The 12,530-nt window shown below is 44.9% G+C and overlaps 1 protein-coding gene across 1 annotated transcript in view; it reads left to right on the forward strand.

Annotated features, from left to right (window-relative positions):
- Positions 1-12,530, forward strand: part of BRINP1 (BMP/retinoic acid inducible neural specific 1) — a 438,971-nt gene that overhangs the window by 310,985 nt on the left and 115,456 nt on the right. Inside the window, exon 5 of the mRNA XM_086921092.1 lies at positions 3,267-3,372. Coding sequence (XP_086777218.1) covers positions 3,267-3,372 — 106 coding nt within the window. The remainder of the gene's footprint in view (positions 1-3,266; positions 3,373-12,530) is intronic.

The following is a 12,530-nucleotide window of genomic DNA, read 5'->3' on the forward strand; positions in this document are numbered from 1 at the left end:
GCAAACTCAGAGCGTATGCGGTACAACTCAGATGGAGTTTGTCCTACATCACCATCTTCCCATTGTTCGCGAAGGAAAGAACACATCATATCAAAAACATGCTTCCCATTGATGGAAAAAGTCCATAACACCCTCGAGATCATAAAGCGAAGGATACGTAACCCATTTACGCGCTTAGAGATCTAACACTGTCCGTTCATCAGGACCAGGCAACTGACTACGCGACTGCTTACGCTTGACAGCAGGAGACATACCCAATGAACCCAAAAGAGGAGAAAAGAGACCAGCAACAGCATCGGTCATTCTCTGTCGAGTAGAAGGAGAAGTTGACAGAGAAACAGGAGACGGAGCAGAATGAGAAGAAACCGAAGTCGGAACAGTAACAGGAGGAGTAAACAAGACAGGCGTAGGAGTAGCAGATGAAGGAGGTAGCAAAGTCGGCGGCCCTTGAGAAGGCTGCGCCAAAGGAATAGGAGCCAATGGAAGAGGAGCTGGCTGTTGAGGAATTGCAGGTGGCAAAGCAACCGGAGGTTGCACAACTACAGGTGGCAGAGGTGCTGTAGCACTCTGCACATAAGGGGGTGGCAAACTCAATAGATGCGACATTAAAGGGTCTTTTTCAAGATCTTTCTTCTCTTCTTGCTGTTGAGGTGGCAAGGCTGGATAGCACTTGTCTACCGCTAACTTACGTTGCCTAAGCATCTGTTCGCTTTCTTGTTTTTCTTCGTTATCCCTAAACTGTAAAGCAGCTTGCACCATTGACATACCTCTTTCTCTTTTATTTTTCTTCGCTAACTTAATTTATTTCTGTTTGGCTTCCTTTCGCCACAGGCGGAAAGAGTCAAACATCGCCAGCCGGGCTTTCTTCTTGAACAGTTTAACTTCGAGATTGTCAAAAATCTCTGTTTCAAAGCTACCATAACGGGGCCACTGTAGGACACCGTCTTTCCTGGTATATTTGATCCATATTTCATTATACGCGATAGGGCCCACTCCATGTTTTACGTAGAGCTCATAGATCAGAGTTCCAATCGGAGGAACCGGACACGAATCCTCCAATCGGGAATCCCTAGTACAACCACAACCAAATATCTTTCCAAGTCTGCTAAGACCAGACATCTTCGCTCACTAGTCTAGCTTCAAACTTCAAGGGAAATCTCAAAACGATAGTCTTGTGAATACACGAGTCCCTCGGCTTTGGGGCCTGCAGGTACCCAATCAAAGCGATCCCGAAGGGATACCAAAACAAAACTAAGGACTTGGAGACGCTCCACTCATACTTAACTGAAATGTCGATGGCGTCACCAGAAGACCTGTTTATCGTCTCGCTCTACAAATCGTCTAATGGCTACAAAAAGGCAGACAGTCAGGGCAGCAGTCCTTCGTAGCCGTCGGAAAGCGGGGAACCTCGCAGCAAAGACTTTCGGAACACGACGACATACAGAGGTCGATGAAGTGGCAGGCCTTCCTCCAGAATTTACATACACGAAGCTCCTCACGATCTTCAGGCTTTGACCGGTACCGCTGAAATCGCCGCACGTTGGGCGCCAACTGAAGAACCGGATTTTAGAACCCTGCGGCACCAGGGAAAACGCCCGATGTCTTCGAGTTCCCCTTCCTTGGCAAACAGAGACACGGGACACTTCTTGATGACGTCAAAGACCAAATTTATTGCCTGCAACCAGGAACAGAGATCTACGAAGCAAAACACGGGTGGTTCGCTAGAGACTGCACAAATTCATAGAGCAGAGCATCGTCTTTTATGCTAAAAATCACATTCCTGGCTAGCATCAATTACATACAAACTGAACAATCGTAGAGTGACATTTCAAACATATCGATTAACGACAATCCCACTTTCCGTTGTCCAGCCCACCAGAAATGACCAAGCAAAAACCAACATTCCTGTTCGAACGGGCCGGACGAACCCATCATAAAAGACCTCAACCCAATTAATAATTAAGTCATAAAGTAAGGAACAGAAACAGATGACAAGCAAGATAGAAGGGTGTGTGCAGGTACCATAAACTCAGCAATGTCCTGCTCTATGATCTCTATCTGACCAGCTGCTTAACAAGGAACTGGCTCAACGAGGTCAGCCTCGGGCAAGGGAGTCAGCTCGTTCAGGTCAGATAGAAGTCAGCTAAGGTGTACGTGTCCCAAAGACTCGTTCGGCCGTAGTCATCGGCCTATGTGAGGGCAACCACACAAAATGGCTGCCGTACACAAAATGGAACCCGAAGGTTCGAACGAAATCCATGAATACGTAGTGTTCTCATTGATCGGTTATGACGAAAACACTCGTACATACCGCACTCGTGATTTGCGGTCTGCTGACACCAAAATCGTCTTTATCTGACGACTTTCATCGAATGGGTTCAGAACCACGGAACCACAAAGTGATGAAGAAGGGAGCTCCATATGTGTTGGGGCACCTTGAGGACTTGATAGGAACTCCAAGATGAGAAATATATATAATATTGCCCCCTGCTAGCGGCCACGGCTGGTGAAGGGAGTTTGGGTGGGGCGGAGAGGAAAAAAGGCGGGGCGGGGGAGGGGCAGGGTGGAGGATGCTAAAAACTGGTGTATGGATAATTGAAGGTAAGTAAACAATTTAATTAATAAAGCAAACTTCGTAGCGCTCTCTGCATCGCAAAATGCGATGTAGGGTGCCTTACGAAATTCGTTTTATTAATTAAATTGTTTACTTACCTTCAATTATCCATACTCCAGTTTTTAGCACCCCCCACCCTACCACTTCCCACCGAAACTCCCTCCACTGGCCGTGGCTGACTGCTAGAACAGGGTAGATAGAATCAGACTACTTTTATAGCTCTCAAAGAAAGGGTAATATCATTGGAGCCCAGATCTGATAGGCTTCATCCCTTCCACCCACTGCTCTTCCACTCACCTCACATCCCCAATAGTCCCTTCCCCGCTCCACCGTAATCCCACACTCTTACACCTAGAATCCTCACTTCTACCTTCTCTCTATCCCTACATCCGAACTACCTACTAGAAAGATCACTACATGAAGGGCTCCCTTAGTTAGTAGCTACTTTCCTACTATTTAAGTCACATGCTTACCCACATCTGTGGGGTATTCGAGTCCCCTCCAATGAGATTATGCAATTTAGTGTGAAATATGGAGAATTATCGCCTGTAACCAGCAGTACAAAGAAATGATGACAAAGGTCTGTAGATTAACCTATATGTGATGCCTTCGCTAACAGAATCACAACATAACAAAGCTCTCTGTCTTGTAGGTCACAGAAACCAGGACTGGTCCTCTGGGATGTAGCAGTTACGACAACCTGGACTCTGTGAGTTCCGTCCTGCTGCAGAGCACCGAAAGCAAACTTCACCTCCAAGGTAAGGACGGGGCAGGTTAGATGCAGATGAAGGGAGGGATGCAGTCGAAAGAATTACTGAATTACTGATTGAAGAATTCTGGCCCTCTCTTTTTTTTATTCCCAGTGACTAACAACTAATGTCAGCACGTTGCATATTTAGAAAGTTTCAAATCTATGAAGTGTCTTTAGGACTTGTGCTAAATCAGTAGATCGGACATGGATAATCACGCCATATTTCTCAAAATATTAGGGAATGTATTCCTTCACACTTGCTCCTGTTTTTAGAGTGGATTTCTGACATTTTTGGCATTCACATAAAATTTCGCAAATAATCTCTGAGAACAGAGGCTCTAGAATTCTTACATGAATTTCCAATTGTATCACAAGTTAAAGCTTTTTTTGCAAGTGTCAAACACAGATATATATATATATAAATATATAAATATATATATATATATATATATATATATATATATATATATATATATATATATATATATATATATATATATATATATATATATATATATATATATATATATATCACTTCTTCCTGCCTTTCCAAGCTCGGCATGCAGGACGCAAGGACCACCACACAGATTTTTCCAGTTTTTAGAGGGTCAGTTTATTATCTCCTCTCATTCTCTCTGGCATGACGCGTTTCAGGTAGAAACTACCCTTGATCACATAACGGTACTGTGGTTAAGAGACAATATATATATATATATATCTCGAACACCAGTCCAAACTTTCCATAAAAAGAAGGTGCTGACTCCGTGAATATTTCTCAAAGTAAGATTTCTTTATTCCAAATGCAACAGCCCAGACGCGTTTCAGTGGATTCCACCGCCTTGCTCACTACCCGTGAGAAAGGCGGTATCACCGATTTACAGATTCTGTAAATCCAGATGTAGGTGGCACTGAAAACAGTGCCACAGGCCCTAAGGAATGCGTTATTTACCACCAAATAATACTTGGTGGTAAATAATGAATTTCTGTGTACATGCACATCTGTGCATGTACACCGGTGCCATGTGGCACACATACATGCCCTAAGGCATGTATGTTTAAGAATCGGTAATCTGGGATTACCTACATCTGGCCCTAGGTCTTTGTGCATATAGAGATGGCACATGGAGTAAGTGTCTGTACATGATATTGAGGTGATTGTTCATTAAGCACTGTGTACATCTGCAGTATGTGTATCTACAATACATCATCAGTGAATATTGAAACAATGTGTTAAGGGTTGGGCCAAATTATGAAACCACACTTCTCAAAACTCAGCATATTCTTTTAGCTATTCATAGTTTTAAGACAAGTATGGGGCAATTTTATTAATGTGGGGTACTGGCGATACTCGGCAGCTATTCATCGCATCTGCTCCTGTGAGAACCACTCCCATCTACTCTTTAATTCCAAGATACTTGGGCCCAAGATCTCTAGGTGTGCAACAGGTCTCTGTGTCCTCTTTCTGCCCCCAGCCTGCTTTTGTATTATAGAAGGGGACGCAGATGCTTGTGCACACTTATAGTACCAGTTTGACAGTAAGGGGCATTCCCTTGTTTGCATGGGGTCTCCAAGCTAAAGAGCCCATCATAAATCACCCTGACTGTGTGCCACAAAGGGGGTGGAGCACAGTCTGCGTGCCCCTGAGTACACCTTTTGAGAGCAGGGAAAAGGGGGTTACATGGACTTCCCATGATATCCCCCTGCAGGTGGGTACAGTCACTCACTGCCCCTACCTCCAGGGAGATATTTGTCTGGGCATGTAAAGCAGGCCACATCCTGCCTGCGCTGTGAAAGACAAAGCTTCTGCGTCAAACAGTCTGTGCCTTTTACTAATGCACTGACCCAAGGCCAGAGACAAGTTTGCATCTGGCCGGATGCAGAGCATTATCAGTTATAGTGTGTGGTGTCCCTGTTCGCACTCAGTACATCTAGTAGAAGGCATGCTGTCAGGAATATTGTGTCTTTTCTATTCTGGGCATCCCCCTGCTTGATTTACACACAGTAAACAATTGATAAAATTGCTGAACGCACATGATTTCAATGACACATGTTAGATATATATTATTATGTTCTGCAGTGTGGTAATTAAGCCTACTTGAACATATTTGCAATGTTTAATCTAAATGCTGACTGCTTCATTTTTACATCCGCGTGTTATTAATTTTTATGAGTTCCAGAAGGGTAATAAATTCATGTCTCACTTTGATGACATTAAAACAACACAGTCAGATAGAATGAACGTAATTGAAAGGGAATCAAGTCACTTTCTATCCGTTGTTTTCATCAAGAGTTCTCAATAATAGTATTATTTTATAAATATTGAGCACAGAAAAGGAACTGGAAAAAGGAGTCTTCACACAGGGTGACTCTGGGGCAGGTTATAAATCATTTCTGCGGTTCCTGTTGAAGGATTCCAGAAAGGGAGGCACTTAGCCTTCATGCACTGATGTTTCAGGGCACTGGTCCTCATGAGACAAGAATAGCAGGCCCTGCTATTTTCTTGAACACAGAACGTCATTGTTCAAGCAGGTATGCAGTTGTGTTCCATCTTTGAAACTCAAAATAGGTTTTATTTTCTGCTTTGGGCGAATTCTAGAAAAAGACTAGTGCATAAAAGAAGCAGAAACAGAATCCAATTGTTATGTGTTAATAACCTTAATCATATGGAAGTGGTATTTAAGCTTCTTGTAATCATTGCTATAATCAATGCTGCTACCATATTATCTGCCTTAATTGTGGTTAAAATTCAGAGGCTTGGATTTAAGTGTGAAAATAAATATTTAAAATATATCCTTTATGTTCTATTGCTTTTTGAGTGTATTATTCCTTAATAAAAGCGAGTTTGTGGTTTCACTAATCGTGATTGACTGCTACCTTGATCACATCTGACAAAGATATTGCTCAGTGGGTTGTGCAGTGGTTGCAACACAACTGTCTTTCTGCTTTGGGTTGGCACATTGGCTAAGTTCTTAATAGCATGGGATCAGGAAACTGATTTCTATGTCTCCTGAAAGTCTATAGAAAGTATCAGCGCCACTGCACAAGGAGTAGAAGTGCACCCCTTACATAATGCTGCCCCTGGTTGCTAAACTCAGCCTGCTTAATTCCCTCAAAGCCTGTCCTGACACAGTAAGCCTTATCACCCTGCCAGATGTGGTGTGTCCCATCCTGTCAAATGCAGTGTATCCCCTTCTGCCTACTTGCACCCTTTATGATAGAAGCACCCCCCCCCCCCCTCTGGATCCTCACACTGTTCTGTATAAACGTCCTAGTCTACTGGCATTGCTTTATTAGTGTGTGGTATATTTAAATCCTCAGAATGCATTTTCATCCTACTCTATGCCCATGCTTCAACCGCATGAATGTGTGCAGTTGTATTTGGTGTCTTTAATTCATAGTTTATTATTCTCTGCTTCTTTTTGTGTATATGGGCACTATGTTTGGCTATTGTATGTATATTCATTGGCTTTAAGTCATTCACATATGTGCGTGTGTGTTCAGCATCATTTTTGCTTGATCATTCATTATTTTTTGAGCAAGTATTGTGTGCTTCATCGTGAGAAGGTAAGTACAGATGCAATGGTGTTGTGTTCTCTACTGATGCATTTTGCTCAGACATACATTGTGTACCAGTGCTCTACCATGGCGTGTTGTCCACAAATGCATTGCCTAATTGTTTTTTTCTGTATGTTTGTGCTTGTACATTATAAGTCAATTGTGTGTACACATGCTTGGAATATCTAAGAGTTATCACTGTGGGGTGTGCAGTGTGCAGGAGACCTATCAGTGTGTGTGTACATGAGCATTGCATTTCCTAGTTTTATCAGTTAATGTTTACTTATTGTTAGAAATGAGGTTTCTGGTTGACTAGGGTATGCAACTAAGTCAGACAGAACCCGCCACTCTAGTCAGGGTAAGGGAGTTACACACCCAAGATAACTCTGCTCACCCCCTTGGTAGCTTGGCAGACAAGTCATGCTTATCACAGAGGTAATGTGTAAAGCAGTTGCTCAACACACCCACATACCAGTGACACACTAGGCACACCACAAAAAGAGACTCCACACCAGGTTATATAAAAGTATCCTTTGTATTATACATAAAATACTATAGACCATAATCACATAAATCACTTTGCCAACTAGGCAATTGCCATAACGTCACATAGTTCATAACATCAATTTGCCAGTAAGCAATGGTCATAACAGCACAGAAGGTGTACTAGGGTATATACTCATAGATGGCACACATCACAAAAACACCATCAATTTGCACATAAATAAAGGCAACTTCCTGAAATAATAATTAGTGCCCTCATACTGTAAGGCAAAGCGACATATATCATAATATCAGGGCCTGAGCTGCAACAGAATATACTGTAAACCACACAAGGATCACAAATGCTGTGTCAACATATGCATGTCACCATAAATTACATAAACAACACCCAGGGCAGCACCTGCGCTCCTATAATGAGTTGCTCAATAATGTGAGCACCACGTGTAGGTTATAGAGCACCTGTTCACCTAATACCTCAAATATGGTGCTATCTGTCAGTCCCCATGTTCATAAGGGAGAGTGCAGGAACACCTGCCCGCCTATTAGAGATTATATGGTAGTCTGTTCTCCGACTACTGAAGCGGTGCCTCCGCCAAGGACTCACCCTTTGTATCTCCAAGGTCCTGAGCCACTACCAACCTGGCAGCCAGGCACCCCCACCAAAAATGCACCCATAGAAGGGGGCACACAATCATGGTGATGCACGGGAGACCTGGCTCTGTCTTTTACATGTGTGAGGAGAGCAAACAGCAGCTGCCCATGACCGTACAGTCAGCTGTTAAAATCAATGGTGCCTATAAGACGGGGAGTGCTGAGCAACCCCACTGGGACCACCCGGGGCTGAGACAAGCAGGCACCCCACCTTGGGTCGAAGATCCGCCTTGCAGTCCCCCAGTGTGGCGTGCATGGAGCTGTACAGAGCCCTTATCTCTTGGTGTCACCCAGCCCCGCCCACATAGGAGCGCGTTCGGCCTCATCATTTCCTTCCTTGTCGCTCCTGCTAGATCGGCTCCCTAGGCAGCATTAGAGTACGGCCCTCAGCACCACACTATTTCAGGGAGAGTCATAGAGTGGTATGGCGGGGCAATCCGCGGGAGAGAGCCAGTCCTTCAGACCTTCAGAGTTGCCAAAGGTGAAGCGCTCAACACACTGTGCACCACCTCAGAAAAAGGGGAGTGCTCTTCATGTGCCGCCATCAAGAGGATTGAGGCTCACCCAGTGCAACCTTCCACAGGCTCAGAAAACAGGGGGGCAGGGCACAGCCCCAGTCCCTGGAGAACAACTGGGGGCACTAGAGCCGAGAATAACCCGCAGGCCAGCCCATCAGGGTCCTTTCAAAGCAAAGGGGCAGTCCTCCTTGTGACCTAACAGGTCACATATAGGCACAGCAAAGCAAGCAAGTTCAGATGGTGGTTCCTCCTGGCAGTGTGCAGCATGTAGAGCCAGCAGCATCTGGTTACAAGTCCCACACAGTGTCTAAATCATGGCATCACAGCCCCTGTATTTTTATTCTTGAAGTCTTTGTTCTGGGGAACTTCAAACAACCTTTAGAAGTGCACAACACTCCTATTCAATTGCCAGGCCCTAGCTCCAGATACACTACAGGAGGAGTGGAGAAAGCATTGTAAAAGTTAGGGACAGCCCTATTCAGGTGCAGGTGACAACTTCTACCACTACTCTAAATGCAGACCAGTGCCTTTCAGCCTGCTATAAGTCACCCAGGAAAGGCAGGACACACCTCACCCCCCCCCCTTGTGACTGTCTACAGTGAATGCACATCCCCTGCTCCTGTCATTCTAAACCAAACATTGACTACACAACCAGGCAGGGCATAAGGAGTCACAAGCACACTCCGTATGCCCACTTCGAAAAGTGGCATTTCTAAAGTAGTAATATCAAATCCGCTTTCACCAATAAGCAGGACATATTCCTACTGTTCCAAACATAGCAAACATGGCCAACTACCCATTTCCTATCATACATGACCTCTGAAACTCATATCAGGGCATTCCCAATGCAACCCTATGAGAGGAGCAGCCTCACAGTAGTGAGAAAACAAATAGGCTGTTTGTCACTGGCAGGGTATGCCGCACAAAAATGGCACATGTCCTACCTTTTATCTGCACAACACCCTGCCCATTGGGTTAACTAGGGCCTACCTTAGGGGTAACCTATATGTAGTTAAAGATGAGTTTCATATGGGGTAAATACTTTAAATTCCACATCACTGTGGCAGTAAATTGCGTACACAGGTCCTGCAGCATCGGAGGCCTGAGACAGGTTTGAAAGGCTACTTCGGTGGGTGGTGCAAGCAGCTCCTCAGGCCCACTAGTAGCATTTAATTTACAGGCCCTGGGTATTGGAGATACCACTGTACAAGGGACTTACAGGTAAATTAAATATGCCAAAGCAAACAGAAGGAGATGATGGACGGGTGCTGAAACTATTCCGCCACTCAACACAAGTCACAGATCTGGGTTGAATCCATCATCGTTCTTTAGCTCACTTTGCCACCTCAGTTCAGACTCAGCTATATGCAAATCAGTCTTGACCCTGTGCCTCATGGGAACAGTCCAGCCCGAACTGCCAAGTCAGGTCTTCCCTGACCCAAAAACAAGCATCCTGGGACCAGGTGTAGACCAATCTTACCATGTTTACAAGAGAGAGCGCATGCACTTCAGCACTGATCAGCAGTGGGAAAGTGCCCAGAGTCAAAAAAACAACAAAAACAGGTCAGAAAAAATGCAGGAGGAAGGAAAAAGGTTTGCGGATAACCATGCAAAAGGATCCAGGTCCAGCACTTATGCATTACAAATATGCTTTTGATCAATTTTCCGGTAGGGAGGACGGTGGCAGTGTCTTCCTGACCCGCTTGAGCCCAGTGGTCTAATTGTTGGAGCGTTCCTCTAACCAGTGATTCTTTCGCAAAAATCTGAATGCCCTGATTGTAAATTTCAATTTTAAAATTGAATAGCATTTTAATCATTTTGCCGCAATTTGAACTGTGTGCTAACGATTTATGTTAGTGTAAGACCCAGACATTTAGGCATTGAATTTGAGGTGTCACCGGGGGATTTACTTACCTGAAGAAGCCTGCGCTCGTCTTTCCAGCCTGCCCGCCCCGTTCCGACTCGGTAACCAGTACCGTTGAGTGGAGGGCGGGACAGGCAGAGCCAGGGACCTCTCAGCACACGAGCGGTTAGCGCTCTAGCTCTTTGCCTGGCAGGGCTATTTAGGATGGAAGGAAGTGCGGGCCCAGCGCGGTAGGGAGGACGGTGGCAGTGTCTTCCTGACCCGCTTGATCCCAGTGGTCTAATTGTTGGAGCGTTCCTCTAACCAGTGATTCTTTCGCAAAAATCTGAATGCCCTGATTGTAAATTTCATTTTTAAAATTGAATAGCATTTTAATCATTTTGCCGCAATTTTAACTGTGTGCTAACGATTTATGTTAGTGTAAGACCCAGACATTTAGGCATTGAATTTGAGTTGTCACTGGGGGATTTACAAACCTGAACAAGCCTGCGCTCGTCTTTCCAGCCTGCCCGCCCCGTTCTGACTCAGTAACCAGTACCGTTGAGCGGAGGGCGGGACAGGCAGAGCCAGGGACCTCTCAGCACATGAGCGGTTAGCGCCTTAGCTCTTTGCCTGGCAGGGCTATTTAGCCCAACCATTATATCGAGCGCGCAGCGGACGCGCGCAGGGGAGCTCCAAAGGACGCGCCAAAGACAAGCCTAAGAGAAGCCCGTCTGCTCCCGTCCGTGACAGGACGGGGCCAGGGGCCATGGCGCTAACATCTTTAAGGGGAAGTGGCGCCCCAAAGGAAAGGGTGAGTTATTCCTCCCAAGAATTGATGCACATAAGGGAAGCTCCACAGATTACATGTGGGACAGAAGAACGAACCCCTCCAGAGGGGCCGTTTTCATGTAGGCGTTGTCATTTTCAGGCACTAGACGACCCAATTCCCTGTAACACAGAACACCCCCAAGATACGACTGTAGGTATCACCGTCGAAACAACACAGGGAGGGAGGAATCTGTTGTGCAATGTAAGATCTATGGCCAAACACTACACTAAGATCTGGGATCTCATTTCTACTTATGAACCCGACCTCTGTTTCCTCACTGAGACATGGCTTAAATCTCACTTGGTCCCTGTTATCACCCTTGGGATTCCGGAAGGGTATAAGATCATCAGATTGGATCGGACTATCAAAGCAGGAGGGGGCATAGCAATTGTTCATAAATGTAGCATATTTTTTTCCATTCTTGACCAATGCTGTAATTCTGATTTTGAAATGATGATTTTTAAAATTGGTACTTCTGCCAAGTATTGCAGGAAGGGAGCATTAGTGTATCGCCGTCCAGGCCCTACAAAAAAAGTCTCTAACTCCCTGGTGGAAGTATTGGCTCCGTATGTCAATATGGACAAAGATTTCCTATTGCTCAGAGACTTTAACATCCACAGCGAGCTAAAGGATAACATGGAGGCCCAGTCCTTCTTGAATTACCTTTCCTTGTTAGGTCTAAAACAGTGCAACATCGGGCCCACCCATCAGGCGGGGCACACCTTAGATCTGATTCTTTCTAATTCTCCTGATATTAAGTGTTATGTACCTATACAGGTTCATTGGACAGATCATTTTATTTTAGAATTTTCCATGCCCAAAATTGATGCACCTCTCAGCCACTCTCTGCAGATTCCGGTACGACGAAGACAATGGCACAAAATATCCCATGAAGCTTTCAAGGAGATATACATTGCGCCGATTTTTCAGGCTACGGAAAATATTGATTCCGCTCGATCTAAATATGAACTTGCTATACATACAGCGGTAGATCGTATTGCCCCATTTAAACTATTTAAAAATCGACCTGCCAAAAAACAGGAAGTCTGGTTTTCCGAAGAGTTGCGGGTTCTTAAACGAACCGCCAGGAAACTTGAGAAAGCCTGGAGAAAGTCGCACTTGGAGATGGATAAATCCTGTTACCAGACGGCTTTGAGTACTTATCACAAAGCCATCCGAGTTGCACGTAAGAATCACATTACCTTGCAACTTGAGACGGCAGGCAAAGCTCCTAAAGTCTTATATCAGATTTTAAACACCTT

This window comes from Lissotriton vulgaris, chromosome 5 (assembly GCF_964263255.1).
Source record: "Lissotriton vulgaris chromosome 5, aLisVul1.2, whole genome shotgun sequence".
Lineage (NCBI taxonomy): Eukaryota > Metazoa > Chordata > Amphibia > Caudata > Salamandridae > Lissotriton > Lissotriton vulgaris.